At 50.1% G+C, this 17,392-nt stretch overlaps 1 protein-coding gene across 1 annotated transcript; it reads left to right on the plus strand.

The window, feature by feature from the left end:
- Positions 1–2,874: 2,874 nt before the first annotated feature.
- Positions 2,875–16,326, plus strand: MSL1 (MSL complex subunit 1). The gene is made up of 8 exons (XM_077252382.1): positions 2,875–3,455; positions 6,748–6,977; positions 8,013–8,395; positions 12,517–12,581; positions 13,143–13,210; positions 13,297–13,421; positions 15,633–15,705; positions 15,805–16,326. The coding sequence occupies exons 1-8, from the start codon at positions 3,006–3,008 to the stop codon at positions 15,893–15,895; spliced, it is 1,485 nt and encodes a 494-aa protein (XP_077108497.1). The 5' UTR covers positions 2,875–3,005; the 3' UTR covers positions 15,896–16,326.
- Positions 16,327–17,392: the final 1,066 nt, after the last annotated feature.

A 17,392-nucleotide genomic window follows, 5' to 3' on the forward strand; every position in this document is an offset into this window, starting at 1 on the left:
GTACTGCTGTCACTAAGAGCGCCTCACATTACGTGTACCGCTGTCACTGTGGACCCTCACATGACGTGTACTGCTGTCACTAAGAGCGCCTCACATTACGTGTACCGCTGTCACTGTGGACCCTCACATGACGTGTACCGCTGTCACTGTGGACCCTCACATGACGTGTAACGCTGTCACTGTGGACCCTCACATGACGTGTACCGCTGTCACTGTGGACCCTAACATGACGTATACCGCTGTCACTGTGGACCCTCACATGACGTGTACCGCTGTCACTGTGGACCCTAACATGACGTATACCGCTGTCACTGTGGACCCTCACATGACGTTTACCGCTGTCACTGTGGACCCTAACATGACGTATACCGCTGTCACTGTGGACCCTCACATGACGTGTACCGCTGTCACTGTGGACCCTAACATGACGTATACCGCTGTCACTGTGGACCCTCACATGACGTGCACCGCTGTCACTGTGGACCCTCACATGACGTGTACCGCTGTCACTGTGGACCCTCACATTACGTGTAACGCGGTCACTGTGGACCCTCACATGACGTGTACCGCTGTCACTGTGGACCCTAACATGACATTTACCGCTGTCACTGTGGACCCTCACATGACATGTACCGCTGTCACTGTGGACCCTCACATGACGTGTACCGCTGTCACTGTGGACCCTCACATGACGTGTAACGCTGTCACTGTGGACGCTCACATGACGTGTACCGCTGTCACTGTGGACGCTCACATGACGTGTACCGCTGTCACTGTGGACACTCACATGACGTGTACCGCTGTCACTGTGGACCCTCACATGACGTGTACCGCTGTCACTGTGGACCCTCACATGACGTGTACCGCTGTCACTGTGGACGCTCACATGACGTGTACCGCTGTCACTGTGGACCCTCACATGACGTGTACCGCTGTCACTGTGGACCCTCACATGACGTGTACCGCTATCACTGTGGACCCTCACATGACGTGTACCGCTGTCACTGTGGACCCTCACATGACGTGTAACGCTGTCACTGTGGACCCTCACATGACGTGTACCGCTGTCACTGTGGACCCTCACATGACGTGTACCGCTGTCACTGTGGACGCTCACATGACGTGTACCGCTGTCACTGTGGACCCTCACATGACGTGTACCGCTGTCACTGTGGACCCTCACATGACGTGTACCGCTGTCACTGTGGACCCTCACATGACGTGTACCGCTGTCACTGTGGACCCTCACATGACGTGTACCGCTGTCACTGTGGACCCTCACATGACGTTTACCGCTGTCACTGTGGACCCTAACATGACGTATACCGCTGTCACTGTGGACCCTCACATGACGTGTACCGCTGTCACTGTGGACCCTAACATGACGTATACCGCTGTCACTGTGGACCCTCACATGACGTGCACCGCTGTCACTGTGGACCCTCACATGACGTGTACCGCTGTCACTGTGGACCCTCACATTACGTGTAACGCGGTCACTGTGGACCCTCACATGACGTGTACCGCTGTCACTGTGGACCCTAACATGACATTTACCGCTGTCACTGTGGACCCTCACATGACATGTACCGCTGTCACTGTGGACCCTCACATGACGTGTACCGCTGTCACTGTGGACCCTCACATGACGTGTAACGCTGTCACTGTGGACGCTCACATGACGTGTACCGCTGTCACTGTGGACGCTCACATGACGTGTACCGCTGTCACTGTGGACACTCACATGACGTGTACCGCTGTCACTGTGGACCCTCACATGACGTGTACCGCTGTCACTGTGGACCCTCACATGACGTGTACCGCTGTCACTGTGGACGCTCACATGACGTGTACCGCTGTCACTGTGGACCCTCACATGACGTGTACCGCTGTCACTGTGGACCCTCACATGACGTGTACCGCTATCACTGTGGACCCTCACATGACGTGTACCGCTGTCACTGTGGACCCTCACATGACGTGTAACGCTGTCACTGTGGACCCTCACATGACGTGTACCGCTGTCACTGTGGACCCTCACATGACGTGTACCGCTGTCACTGTGGACGCTCACATGACGTGTACCGCTGTCACTGTGGACCCTCACATGACGTGTACCGCTGTCACTGTGGACCCTCACATGACGTGTACCGCTGTCACTGTGGACCCTCACATGACGTGTACCGCTGTCACTGTGGACCCTCACATGACGTGTAACGCTGTCACTGTGGACCCTCACATGACGTGTAACGCTGTCACTGTGGACCCTCACATGACGTGTAACGCTGTCACTGTGGACGCTCACATGACGTGTAACGCTGTCACTGTGGACGCTCACATGACGTGTAACGCTGTCACTGTGGACGCTCACATGACGTGTACCGCTGTCACTGTGGACCCTCACATGACGTGTAACGCTGTCACTGTGGACCCTCACATGACGTGTACCGCTGTCACTGTGGACCCTCACATGACGTGTAACGCTGTCACTGTGGACCCTCACATGACGTGTAACGCTGTCACTGTGGACCCTCACATGACGTGTAACGCTGTCACTGTGGACCCTCACATGACGTGTAACGCTGTCACTGTGGACCCTCACATGGCGTGTAACGCTGTCACTGTGGACCCTCACATGAGATGCTGACTTTTTTGCAGGGTTTCCATTTTCAGCCCTGTATGTGGCAGAGGAGCCACCATTGCTACACAGCATTACACAGGGTTACACTTCTCGCCGCTGCACACGCAGTAGCGCGCCGGGTATACACGGCAGCAGTGTGGTAGTGGCCGTGCCTCCAGGGTATAGTGCAGTGTAGCCGGCTCTCCCCCGCTCTCCTCAGCAGACACCACTTCCAGGCTTCCCTTCCTTCCTTCCTCCCTCCCTCCCCCTGCCGCCATCTTATTGTGCGTCCTCCTCCTCGGTTCTGAGCTCAGTGCGCCCCGGGGGCCTCGGCCTCCTCCCCTCACTCGAGGCTGCAGGAGGATGCCGGGCCCGAGGAGGAGTCATGAGCATGAAAGCCAGTGTGTGCCGCCCCAGGCACGACGACCCCTTATCGGGGGAAGAGCCTCAGGAAAGCTCGGGGCTTGCGGGCCGGAGTAGGCCGCAGCCTGGAGAGCGGGGGCTGAAGAAGTCTCCGGCCGGGCTTAGTGATCCGTGCGGCAAGCTCGCCTGCGAAGCGGGGGCCCTGGCTGATAAGGGGGCTGGGGGAGCTGCCGGGGCGGCGGTGACCGGGGCCGGGGCGGCTACTACGGCGGCCACTGGACAAGGCCAGGCCCCGGCCTCGAGTTCAACTTCCCCGGGTCCTCGCTGGAGACCGCCGTTAAGAGGGGGCGCCGGAGCCGGGGCCTGTCTCAAGCAGATCGTTCTTTTGCAGTTGGACCTGATCGAGCAGCAGCAGCACCGGATCCAGGAGAGGGAGCGGCAGATCGGGGAGCTCCGAGCCGAGAAGGACACGGTGAGAGGGGACAGGGCGGATACTGGCGGGGAAACGAGCGAACTGAGCCCGGGGACGGGGCCGTCATGGTGTCTCATATGTGGTGGAGGCGATCACCAGTCACTGACGTGTGTAGTGCACCATGTATGGTGGGCATAAGTTGGGTACACGGTGCCCTAATCCTGGGGGTGCTGCACGGCCTGCCACTACACGGTGCCCTAATCCTGGGGGTGCTGCACGGCCTGCCACTACACGGTGCCCTAATCCTGGGGGTGCTGCACGGCCTGCCACTACACGGTGCCCTAATCCTGGGGGCGCTGCACGGCCTGCCACTACACGGTGCCCTAATCCTGGGGGTACTGCACGGCCTGCCACTACAGGGTGCCCTAATCCTGGGGGTACTGCACGGCCTGCCACTACACGGTGCCCTAATCCTGGGGGTACTGCACGGCCTGACACTACACGGTGCCCTAATCCTGGGGGTGCTGCACGGCCTGCCACTACACGGTGCCCTAATCCTGGGGGCACTGCACGGCCTGCCACTACACGGTGCCCTAATCCTGGGGGTACTGCACGGCCTGCCACTACAGGGTGCCCTAATCCTGGGGGTACTGCACGGCCTGCCACTACACGGTGCCCTAATCCTGGGGGTGCTGCACGGCCTGCCACTACAGGGTGCCCTAATCCTGGGGGTACTGCACGGCCTGCCACTACAGGGTGCCCTAATCCTGGAGGTACTGCACGGCCTGCCACTACAGGGTGCCCTAATCCTGGGGGTACTGCACGGCCTGCCACTACAGGGTGCCCTAATCCTGGGGGTACTGCACGGCCTGCCACTACACGGTGCCCTAATCCTGGGGGTGCTGCATGGCCTGCCGCAACACTGAGTGTGTGGGTTATATATATATATTATAGTACGTATGTACTCTCATATCCCTGCATGTATTTGTACCGCTGTCAGCACTGTCTGCAGGCACGTGGAGCAAAATGTGTATTTCTGAGTATATATCACCAGAACTGTTTACTGTGTGTGTGATATATATAATATGTATAACAGTTGTGTATATACACTGTCTGCTGCAGGCGGTGGGCACCTGGAGCCTCATACACACCTATTAGTATGGTTTGCTATAAATGCGTCCTATACATGTATCAGTGCTGTGAGGCCATGGATTATTATAATATACATGTGTATACTACTAGTGTTTACTGTGTATAGATAAAATACATATGCTCACACACGTATATGCTGTCTACTGCTGGCAGTGAGGATGTGGGGTATTATCTATACAGCTGTTAGAGGTGTATACTATAGAAAAATAATGTGGTATATACAGTTCTCTATGACCTACCTATACGGCGACAGGTGTGTATAATCTGGCACAGGAGACGGGTGAGCTCCGGTATTGCCGTGTGTAATAAATATTTATATCTGTTTTCTATGCGTACATTGACACACACTGGGGCTGTGCTATTTGCAGCTGGTATTCTTTGGTTTTTGCTTTGCGATTACCAGGGCTGTGGAGTCAGTAAGCCAAACCTCCGACTCCTCAATGTCCCTGACTCCTCAGCCCTGCATTACATTAGAGGATCTTTTTTGCTACCGCTCCTATGAGGACTGTTTTTGCTGCCGCTATTTGTTGACTAAGATATAAATGTATATAAATATACATACGAGTTATGTTGCTCCAATTTTACATGGTAGGAAAAGCCGCATGGGATAGAGAATATGGCTGCGATAACGGCCCGTGCACGGGTTATTTCTATACTCCCTCATAGTCTCGCTGGATCTTACAGGGACTCGCTCACTATATTATAATCTAAGGATTTGCAGATCATTTTTCCTTTTATAACAATACTCCATGTTTCTTGTAGAAATGTGCAGTGGTTAACCCCCGTCTTCCCGATGAGTGGGCTGGCGTCTCGCTGCCCGTCAGCCACGTCTGCTCTGTGTAATACCAGCTTGCAGAGTGCCCGGTGTTATGTATGGCCCCACTGCGGGCACATAGGCAGCTGTATACACGTTATATGTGGATGTCGGGTACCACTGTTTCCATGGCACTGATGTATGATCTGGAGACTGTTGAGGGTCTCACATTTGGGACCTATATAATGTGCATATTTTTTTTCCTTCTGCTATATTGTGTGTGCATCTTGCAGCTAGACTGGGGGAAGGGAGAGAGGGATTTTCTTTTTTGGAAGAGAGGGGACTTGTGGAGAGAGGGACGCCTGAGAGGGGGGCGATAGGCTATGTAGTGTAATGCTGGGGAATCTGCCTCGCCAGCCCTCCATAGGAAGGACCCATACAGGCTGAGGTAATGCCACCTCCCTTGCCATCTCATTCCTGCCCCCCCTTTCTTCTCTGCCCTCCCCCTTCTCTTACAGCCCCCTCCATCCTATACACATTCATGAGAATCACACTAGACCATCATGGCGGTAGAGGAGGGGGGGTGGCGGTTTAAATGGGCTGCCATGGCAACGGAAAGGAGGATGGGATACCATGGATTTTAGGTTTGCTGGAAGTCTTCACATTTATTTTATTAGCAGCCCATTCCCTCCCCCCCTTTTAACCCTCAAAATACTGAGGTGGAAACAGGTTGCAGGCATAGTGTGGGTTAATGGCATCCGCAAGTCTGCAGGAGCTAGTATATGCAAGAGGAAGGTCTGCCCCCTTAACCCCTGCCCTGCCATGGGAGCTTGCATTTCAGTCTGCTGTAGGCCCACTGACTGTTCTTCCTTGGCTCACTGTTAACCCTTTTATAGCCAGACATCTGCAGGGACCAGGAATGCAGGCTTATACAGGGTTAAGCTGCTGCAGTGAGTTTTTTTTTCTTTCTTTTCCTTTTCTGTGCGCCCATGTCTGCATGTAACAGAATAGGGAACCATTTTTTTGGTCAATGACTTCTCTCCCTTTCTGTTATTGCGCCCCTTTCCCAGGCATGGAGACCTGTCTGTCCCTGACTTGTGCGGTGCTGGGTGTCTGGATTAACACATCATGATTTGGTGCAATGCAGACTGTATGTGGCGGCCGGCCGCTGTGTGTGTGGCTCTGGTCTCCCTCCCTGTGACTCTCCACCCCATTACAGATGTAGCTCCGCTCCAAATTTTAAAATCGCTTGTATCTGCTCAACTTTGATGTGATTCATAGCTGCTCACGTAACTCTTAGCAGCCCACAGTGGTTCCCTCCATATTTGAAGCCCCCTACATAGACATGGGGCTGGTCGAAATCTGTGTATGTTCCCTTTACCTTCTTCCATGTCTGATTCTTCGCAATGACTTTCCCAATAAAGGTCTACCTTGTTTCTTTCCTAGCTCCTGGCCCGCATTGAGCGGATGGAAAGACGCATGCAGTTGGTCAGAAAGGACAGTGAGAAGGATAAACAGCGCACGCCACAAAGCCGTGAGTCGGCCACCGACATGCCGGAGGGTCCCCTTCCAGAGAGCGCAGGGGGTGGGGAGTTTCCCCCAGAGGCCTCCCCTCAGTTGCCAGGCCTTACCCCAAAGCCCTTCTCCTTTGGCAGAAATGCAAAAGGACACAAAAGGTTTGTGGAAGTGGATGATCTGACCATTACTCCCTTACTGGAGAGCTGTACAATTAACCAGTTTCTGCTATTGACCACATTGTGGATACATTAAAGGGGCTCTCCAGCCAAGCAGTGTTCCTCTCAAACATTTCATGTTTTCACTTCTGGAATGGCAGCTCTGTCGGGGCTCTACTGTATGACCAAATTACATGCATACGGCTGACACCTCTGTTGTCCTCATGTAAATTACTAACTTAGTGAAGACATTGGCACCGCTGATAATTTCTAAGGAGCAGCTATGGACATTTTTGAAAGAAATCTCTTTTAAAGGGGTATCTCATCTCATAGATTTATGGGATTTCTGACTATATCTCCGGTGATGTCGGCATGCAACAGGGTCCCATTTGCTATATAGCCCCTGGTCCCATTTGTGGGACTTGTATCTACTAGGCATTTAGAACATAAATTGAAGACATGGAAATAAGCCTTTAAGGTGCAGAGCTCCTTTTTTTTAGTCGGAGTGCTGCATTGTCAGAATATACCGTTTCCAAGGGTCACCAAGACTTTAGAATCCTCACAACGCGAGCACTGTGAGGATTCTCTGGTGCCGGCGGTGGTCATACTTCTGGCTACATTCTGACTAGTCTGTTTCCGGCCTCGCTCAATATATTTGCATTGAGCGAGGCCGTGCCCATCTAGTCAGAATGTGTCCGGGAGTATGCATATCGCATACTTGCCGTCAGGTGACCACCGTCGGCACTGGAGAAAGCTTACAGCGCCCGATATGTGAGGAGTCACAAGTCTGCAGTCACATAGTGCCTGCAGACTTGTAGCTTTAAACTGTACAACCCCTTTAAAATGTTTGGTTTTTAAACCGTGGCGGACTTGAAATGCTTCTATTACAAGGACAGGCATTTATCTGAGTGGCCACCATGTAATACTACATTTCTCTGGACTGTACTTTCTATCTGAAAATTTTAAAACCCCTAATCAGGGTCCTTTTACATTTTTCGAGATTTTCTTGTTTTTGACTTGCTTCTTTCTGTGTTCTAGGAAATCTGCCTTTGGTAATACAGACCACAGGACTCCAGTTAAGAGACTAACCTCTGAACTTGCAAAAATGAAGGGCAAGATGTCAAGGTTGCCGACAGAGGCAGAAGATGCAGAGCCTGGGGGTTCGATGTCTGAGACAGTCAGTCAGAGAGAGCTGCGCAGCAAAGAGACTCCAGAAACCTCTCAATCTCCAGTGGATACTCCTCTGAGGTCTGCATGGGACAGCTCTGCAGCATCATCATTAAAAGACAGTGAACCAAACCCTGGCGAGAGAGATTCTTTGCCCTACCTTGCCACCACGGACATGTACCTATGCCGGTGGCATCAGCCGCCTCCTTCTCCACTGAGAGAGCCCTCGCCCAAGAAAGAGGAGTGTGTGGCAAGTAAGAGGCTGTTCTCACTTTGATCTTTCTTCCAGTTTCACAGAACTCAAGATTTACTCATCTCATATGATGAGGTTAGATTGTATGAGCCTTAAAAGTTCCAGCTTTAATATGTTTAAAGGGCAACTTTGCCTATTCTGGAGTGTTCCTTATTGGGCTGGCTTGAGCGGTGAAAGCTTGCTAAATAGCCATTCCATGTTCTTATTTCTCTCCCTTTATACTTGTGGCCTTCATGTGAGACATTAGCAACTTACATACTGATCTGACTGCCATTTACAGATTGAGGATCTTCACAAATGGCAGTCTGTAGTTTGCCGCAGGATTACTGCAGAGACTTTGACGTTACTTGTTTTCTTTTGCGCCATTTATGACCTTCCTCAAAATAGTATCTTAAAAGTTAATCTTGGCATAAATGCATAGCTTTACCTGACTAATCATGGACCGTTAAATGGCAATTAAAACTCTGTATTACATGTGATCGGTCACTCATCTTTAGCGATGTCATTGTAATATCTGATAGCTCTAGGACTGTAATGGTTAGTGATTCTACACTAAAATAGGGACGTCAGCCTATGTTCACCCTCTGCTTCTCCAGCTGTGCTTCTCCACTGCTATCCCTGGCATGGTATGGCTGCAGCCTTGACTACTGCAGCTAATCACTGGGCTCAGTGGTCTGGTGCTGTCCAGATCTGCATCACTGCTGAGCCCATTGACTGGCCGGATGTCAAGGCTGCAGCCATATCAACAAAGACTAGAGCTAGGAGCATGGGATGAGTACGGCTGTTTTTAAGATGCAGGAATTTTGCGCCACTGGGTTTATCTACAGATGAGCCTATAGTTTGAGGATTTTCAGTATGAAGACTTTTTTTTTTTTCTTAAACTAAGCTTTTTGGAAAAGGTGGCAGGAAAATACTTCAGCACCTTACTACTAAGGTAATTGTTTCCTCCGGTTTATCTTCATAGCTTCTGGTTACATTATTTTTTGTTGTTAATAATAATAATATTATTATTATATTCTATAATTTTCTGTATGCAGAAGAAGTGAAATATCTTAAGAGTTAGAAGCCGGTTTGGAACCCTTTTCATCAGATAGGGCTTAGTTCTCCAAGATCTTATCAGTCACACCCTTACTGCCAGTAGCCTGCTGTGTGCGCTCCTGGCCCTGCTGTGTGCGCTCCTGGCCCTGCTGTGTGCGCTCCTGGCCCTGCTGTGTGCGCTCCTGGCCCTGCTGTGTGCGCTCCTGGCCCTGCTGTGTGCGCTCCTGGCCCTGCTGTGTGCGCTCCTGGCCCTGCTGTGTGCGCTCCTGGCCCTGCTGTGTGCGCTCCTGGCCCTGCTGTGTGCGCTCCTGGCCCTGCTGTGTGCGCTCCTGGCCCTGCTGTGTGCGCTCCTGGCCCTGCTGTGTGCGCTCCTGGCCCTGCTGTGTGCGCTCCTGGCCCTGCTGTGTGCGCTCCTGGCCCTGCTGTGTGCGCTCCTGGCCCTGCTGTGTGCGCTCCTGGCCCTGCTGTGTGCGCTCCTGGCCCTGCTGTGTGCGCTCCTGGCCCTGCTGTGTGCGCTCCTGGCCCTGCTGTGTGCGCTCCTGGCCCTGCTGTGTGCGCTCCTGGCCCTGCTGTGTGCGCTCCTGGCGCTGCTGTGTGCGCTCCTGGCGCTGCTGTGTGCGCTCCTGGCCCTGCTGTGTGCGCTCCTGGCCCTGCTGTGTGCGCTCCTGGCCCTGCTGTGTGCGCTCCTGGCGCTGCTGTGTGCGCTCCTGGCGCTGCTGTGTGCGCTCCTGGCGCTGCTGTGTGCGCTCCTGGCCCTGCTGTGTGCGCTCCTGGCCCTGCTGTGTGCGCTCCTGGCCCTGCTGTGTGCGCTCCTGGCCCTGCTGTGTGCGCTCCTGGCCCTGCTGTGTGCGCTCCTGGCCCTGCTGTGTGCGCTCCTGGCGCTGCTGTGTGCGCTCCTGGCGCTGCTGTGTGCGCTCCTGGCGCTGCTGTGTGCGCTCCTGGCGCTGCTGTGTGCGCTGCTGTGTGCGCTCCTGGTAGTAGTAGCCTCGGCCTGTAGCCTGCTGACACTGCCGGCCTTCCTGTGTGCGCTCCTGATAGTAGTAGCCTCGGCCTGTAGCCTGCTGACACTGCCGGCGCTGCTGCTGTGTGCGCTCCTGATAGTAGTAGCCTCGGCCTGTAGCCTGCTGACACTGCTGGCCTTCCTGTGTGCACTTCTGATAGCAGGGCTGGCAGGCTAATACTGTGTGCACTTCAAATAATAGTAGCCTTGGCCTGTAGCCTGCTGACACTTCCGGTCCTGCGGTGTGCGCTCCTGGTAGTAGCATATTATACATCTCCCCAGCATATTCGGTGCCATAAGGATGTGTGATCATTTCTCTGGAGTTCTGGGTTAAAGGGAACCTGTCACCCCCCCCCCAGGCGTTTTTAACTAAAAGAGCCACCTTGTGCAGCAGTAATGCTGCATTCTGACAAGGTGGCTCTTTTAGTTCTGGGTGCTGTAACTAGAGAAATAATCAGTTTTGTAATTTGTCCTAAATATCTTTCTTCAGTCCTGGAGGCAGGCGTTTCCCCCTTGCTGCAGACGCCACACAGCCGTCACTCAAATCTTCTTGGCGCCGGGCGCCGCCTCCTCACTGCTGTTTGAAATCTGCCTGCGCTCTTTTCTCCTGCCTTGGGCAGGCGCAGTGAGCGCTGCCTGTCCTCATATGCAGTCTAGCTGACTGCGCCTGTGCGGCCGCCCTGCCTGTGATTCCCAGCCCCGCAGTGACTTATGATTTATTCACATTGCGGGGCTGGGATTCACAGGCAGGGCGGCCGCACAGGCGCAGTCAGCTAGACTGCATATGAGCACAGAGGACGGGCAGCGCTCACTGCGCCTGCCCAAGGCAGGAGAAAAGAGCGCAGGCGCCGGCTGATTTCAAAACAGCGATGAGGAGGCGCGCCCGGCGCCAAGAAGATTTGAGTGATGGCTGTGTGGCGTCTGCAGCAGGGGGGAAACGCCTGCCTCCAGGACTGAAGAAAAGGTATTTAGGACAAAATATAAAACTGATTATTTCTCTAGTTACAGCACCCAGAACTAAAAGAGCCACCTTGTCAGAATGCAGCATTACTGCTGCACAAGGTGGCTCTTTTAGTTAAAAACGCCTGGGGGGGGGGGGGGGGGGTGACAGGTTCCCTTTAAACGCTTCGAGTTCTACATATACCAGATTTGTTTTCTAAGGCTCTGGTCACGCCTGCGCTAGAAACCTGAGACAGTGCTGGAACTATAATATGTGATGTGATGGCACCTGATAGATCCAATTGGGTTGTAATTAGACTGGCTGTGATTGCGGTGGTGTCCATTCGTTCCTTGCTTGGTTACCCACCAGTCAGACAAGTGTGAGATCTGTAATTTCCCACATATGCTTATTAGTGGAAGTTCACCTTAGCTGAACCTGGCAGTATACATTTAGAAAAGTGCTAGAGGGACATTCACTTAAAACCTGTTTTGGAAGGTGGGGTTGTCTGTAGGGTTAATGCAGTGTGTGCTCACTGTTCTTCCCGCCCTGGACAAATATTTTGGGGTGCTTGTCCTTTTGAAACAGATTTGTGGGTGTCATTTACTAAGCGGAGCCCTTTCAATCAGTGGCTCTCCACCAGTCCCTGTTGGCAAGCATTGCTTTAACCCTAACTTGCATCTCATACATAGCCGTACTGGCAGCTCCACTGTTCAATGCAAATTTTAATAATGGCTGAATTCTCGCTGTCACTCCTGTTTATTCAACCTGTATTATTTCACTTTTATTTCTTCATTGATCACGTATAGATGACACTCCTGGTGATGGCAATTACATAAGGACCTGCATTTCTTAATTTTCTTCAGCAGAATGGCTATTACAACTAAGTAGATTCCTGTATACATATCAGGCTGCTGCCATAATGCTTACCTGGTCTATTAGTGGGGGGATACTTGGCACATTACTGTGAAACAGCTCCTCTAGTGGTGAAAATAGAGAAAAGCTGGAGGTACAGTTTAATGGGTGAATGAGATCTATCTTTTCCATGTTCAACAGGCAGCTTTGCTTCATGGTGGGATGCAATTTAATGAAATTTGTGGCTTCTAGTGCAATGTCTCAATTGTGGCTTTTGCATTATTTTTCCCAGTTCCTTCATGGAGAGAGCATCCGATAGAACCTCTTCAGGACTTGAATACATCAGACGTACCAGAGGTAAGATCTGTATAAAAAAGTAGGTATAAGTATTTATAATAAAGGTGGTCCTCCTAAACGCTCAGCGCTGCTTACGAGCTATACCATATGCTGATGGCATGATTTACCCCACCACCACCCTTTGCTTTGGTAATGGCACCTTTTTAAGAAGTCTTTGCATGGGCCACTATACTGATTAGACCACCCAATTTTAATACGGAGCATGGTCACTTACATGGAAGTGCATTTGATATGGACCCATGCCCAGTGCTTTTCAGTTATGGTAAGGTTGTATCTGCAACTGTGCCACCCCTCTTATAGGAATGTTTCCTTAGACTAGATGGCCAAGGAAAAGATCAAAAGTGGATGTACAATTTTTAAAAGGGTCTTTCACACATCACAATCCTAGTTTTGTATCCTCCGTTAACTGCAATGGGGTACTAATGGCTGGCCAGCTGGTTGCTCTTTTCATAGCAAGATCCTCTGAGGAATCGTGATGTGTAGGAAATTAATGAAATGGGGTTGTGTGCTTCAGATGACATTTGGGAAACCACCTCCACATCCTGTGCTCTCTCCTTCTAGAATTTGGAAGATGCCGTGTTTGCAAAGAGACATGCCAAGTTAGAGCTAGATGAAAAGAGGAGAAAAAGGTGAGGATTATGCATTTTTTAAGCGGTTTAGGCCAGAGGCGGCATTTTGGTGGTCTTCCATTGATTCTGTAATATATCTCTTATAGGTGGGACATTCAGAGAATTCGTGAGCAGCGGATCCTGCAGCGACTGCAGCTGAGGATGTACAAGAAAAAGGGCAGTCAAGAGAGTGAGCCAGAAGTCACCTCCTTTTTTCCTGAACCTGATGACGGTAGGTCTGGCTTGGCCTGTGATCTCATTAATCTGAGTAGAAAGATTTATTAATGCATATATTGCACATGGGATAGACATACTGCTGAGTATTACAGTACAGGCATTGTGGATGACATTTTACAGAATCTGTAGGTTTACAGAGGATGAAATCTTCAGCATTTACACAATGAAAATTACATGGTTTGGCGCAGAATTTGCCATGGTGTTAGGTCTGCAGCAGATCCGTTCTGTGTTCATGTACCCTTAAAGTATGTGTGCACGTTTTTTTTTTTTTTTTTATTAGGCACATTCTGCCTAAAAAACGAGATTGAAAAGGGCTAAAAAAAAAAAAATGAGCATGTACACTGCAATGTCAAAATGTGTGCAAATGTTCAGTCTATTTGAGCTTTTGTTAACTGCTTCAGGCTTGAACATCTGTGAAGTGGTAAAAGAAGTGACCACCTGACCCTTCTGGCGGGTCATTGGTTTATATACACTGGTCAAAAAAATACAGGGAACACTTAAACACAATATAACTCCCAAGTCAATCACACTTCTGAGAAAACCGCTTGTCCAGTTATGAAGAAACACCGATTGTGAATTAATGTCTCCTGCTCTTGTGCAAATAGCACAGACAAAAGGTAGAAATGATAGGGAATTAGCAAGCCAACCCCTATAGCGGAGTGGTTTTGTAGGGGGTGACCACAGACCAATTCTCTGTTCTCATCCTTTTTGGCTGCTGTTTTGGTCACTTTTGCATTTTGTCATTGCTCTCACCCCTAGAGGTACAGTATCATGAGGCAGTGTCTACAACCCACAGAAATTGCTCAGGTAGTGCAGCTCATCCAGGATGGCACATCATTGTGAGCTGTGGCAAGAGGGGTAGCTGTATCTGTCAGCACAGTGTCCAGGGCATGGAGCAGATAATCAGGAGACACGGAGAGGGCCGTAGGAGGGCAACAACCAAGCATCAGGACCGCTACCTACTCCTCTTGTGCAATGAGGAGCAGTGCTAGAGCCCTGCAAAATGACCTCCAGCAGGCCACGAACATTCATGTGTCTGCTCAGAGTATCAGAAACACTCCATGAGGGTGGTATGAGGGCCCGACGTCCACAAGTGGGTGTTGAGCTTGCAGCCCAACATAGTGCAGGGAGATTGGTATTTGTCAGAGAACAGCAAGATTGGCAGATTTGACTGGCGCCATGTGCTCTTCACGGATGAGAGCAGGTTCAGACTGAGCATATGTGAGAATCTTGAGACGCTGTGGAGAATGTTCTGCCTGTAACATCTTCCAGCATGACCAGTTTGACAATGGGTCAGTAATGGTGTGGGGAGGCATTTCTCTGGAGGGCTGCAGAGCCCTCCATATGCTAGCCAGAGGTACCCTGACTGCCATTAGGTACCGGGATGAGATCCTCAGACCCACTGTGAGACCATATTCTGGTGCGGTTGGCCCTGGGTTCCTTCTGATGCATGACAATGCTAGGCCTCGTGGCTGGAGTGTCAGCAGTTCCAGCATGATGAAGGAATTGATGCTATGGACTGGTATTCCCGTTCCCCAGACCTGAATCTAATCAAGTGCATCTGTGACATCGTGTCTAGTTCCATCCACCTCAAACTGTTCAGGAATTGACTGATACTTTAATCGAGGTCTGGGAGGAGATCCTTAGGAGAACATCCACCTCCTCATCAGGAGCATGCCCAGGCGTTATAGGAAGGTCATACAGGCACGTGGAGGCCACACACACTACTGAGCATCATTTCCTTGTCTTCAGGCATTTCCACTGAAGTTTTATCAGTCTGTAATTTGACTTTCCACTTTGTTTTTGAGTGTCAATCCAAATCCAGACCTCCATGGGATATTGATTTTAATTAACATTTCATTTTTGTTTTATTTTCAATGCATTCCACTATGCAACTGGAATATTTAATTCAGTGATATCTAGGATGTGAGATTTTAGAGTTCCCTTTATTTATTGAGCAGTGTATAAAGTTAAAAAAAATAAAAAAATGCTTGGCCCAAAGAAGACTCTTTTCAGGAAAAACCGTCCCTGAAACTTCTAAAAGACGTTGTGTCCACATACCCGTAGATTGTTTTGGGGACTGATCTCTGTACTCTTCATCTCCCACTCTAATGTTGACGACTTCTCTCTACTCAGTAGCCATGTTTTAATGACGTTGTGATGCAGGTTATCCACACTGAGCTTAACTGCTTTATCTTTTCCACAGTGGAGTCTGTGATGATCACCCCCTACCTCCCTGTTGTGGCATTTGGACGGTCCTTGCCGAAAATTACCCCACAGTAAGTAAACATTTATATTTTTGCACGCGTGCAGCTGTAGTCATAGATGGGTGCTTTTGTTATGGTTTTTGCTGACCTGATCTTTCCTCTTCCCTACAGGAGTTTTGAGCTCCCCTGGCTGGATGACCGGAGTCGATGTCGTATTGAAATGCAGAAAAAGCAGACTCCACATAGGACGCCTCGTAAATAGGCCGGGGACCTTTGTCATGTGACAACCTATATATATTGAATAAAATGCACTGCAAGTTGATGTATACAAAATCCGAGGGGTTTATGCTGCCTTTCTCGTTAACCTCAAGTGTGGCCTCCAATGTGTATCAGACCCCACTGGCCTTGAAGTTGTTCACTCAAAGAATCGGATCACCCACCTTTTTTTTTTTTCTCCAAGTGGTGTCTTCGGTGAAGATCCAAACTGAATATTTCTTCAAAATGGAGCAGATATGATGTCATTGTTTTGTTGTTTTGACTTATGGCTTATTTGTGTTGTGTACTGCATGGTCTATGCAGATCATCTGATTTTTAGTTTTGCCCCACAATTTCATTGTTGCGCTTACCCAATTTTACATTTCCATATGTGTTTACATGCTAGTAAACAGGACAAGGGCTCCACGAATGAAATGGTCGCTTAAAACTTCCAATTGTTTATTTTTCTGTAATGCCAAACATAAAGGGGACATATTACATGAGTAAATCAATTGGCATACTGTTGTGAGATTGTACCTTTTAAAGATATTATCACCAGGTTTTTGCCACTTTACATGAGAGCAGCATAATGTAAAGACAGAGACCCGGATTCCATCGATCTGTCACTTAAGGTATATTACACACAATCTTTTTGCAGTTTTCAGAGTAGAAACAGTTTTTACAAAAGATTTGGAGAGTTTCTGCTACAAAACTTCCTAAATGAATAAGACTGCCTGCACATATCCTTACTGGGCTATTTTCTGCACTTTTTCTCTCTGCTGCAGATTTAGTAGTTCATTAAATGCTGAGCTGTGATATAACGGGACCCACACCACTGACGGCTTTCTGTGTGCACTGCATGGGCAGAAAAATGCTGATCAGTTGTAGCACCATATATATCGAGGAGTACAATGCAGCAGGCTTACTAGTTCCCTAGTGATGATCTGCTGATAAAACAGTGACTATCAAATCTGCAGCAAGCAGCCCAGTAAGTGACTACAGGGATAAGGTCTTCGGCCCTACATTATACTGCTCTCAGATTACGTGGCAACAATATGCTTACAGAATCCCTTTAATATATAATTGTTAAATCAGCTCACTCACTATGCTGGATAAAAAGTGACACTATGCCATGTGCTAAATGTATATCCGTCTCGAAGCTGCATATGAAAATCTCACAGTCCTCTGGGCAGTACTAGTGTGGTTAAAGAAGTCTCGGCAAAAAAAACTTTCCTTAAACTGTCATAGTTGGGTATGTGATATAGTGCAAGTGTAGTAACATACTTGCCGTCGCCGGTCCTTTCTTGGCCCATGTGTGAGCTTGGCCGGCTCATACTGTGGGACAGTGCTTCTTATCCAGTGCGTCTATGAGAACCAAACCTGACGCCACAGACTCTCACTGAGAAAGTGACTTGCGTCCCACTCACAAACCCCTGTGTGAGCCAGGTTGTCTGGTTCTGTGGGCCAGGAGAGGACTGAGGCGGCGGTGGAACCGGGGAAGATG

Source organism: Ranitomeya variabilis, chromosome 4, assembly GCF_051348905.1.
Source record: "Ranitomeya variabilis isolate aRanVar5 chromosome 4, aRanVar5.hap1, whole genome shotgun sequence".
Classification (NCBI taxonomy): Eukaryota; Metazoa; Chordata; class Amphibia; order Anura; family Dendrobatidae; genus Ranitomeya; species Ranitomeya variabilis.

Bases quoted from the DNA above. Each gene is read 5' to 3' on its own strand.
- MSL1 (XM_077252382.1), top strand. From the start codon at position 3,006: ATGAGCATGAAAGCCAGTGTGTGCCGCCCCAGGCACGACGACCCCTTA. The intron at 8,396-12,516 runs GTAAGAGGCTGT...TATTTTTCCCAG, and splicing joins GAAAGAGGAGTGTGTGGCAA to TTCCTTCATGGAGAGAGCAT. The intron at 13,211-13,296 runs GTGAGGATTATG...TATCTCTTATAG, and splicing joins GATGAAAAGAGGAGAAAAAG to GTGGGACATTCAGAGAATTC.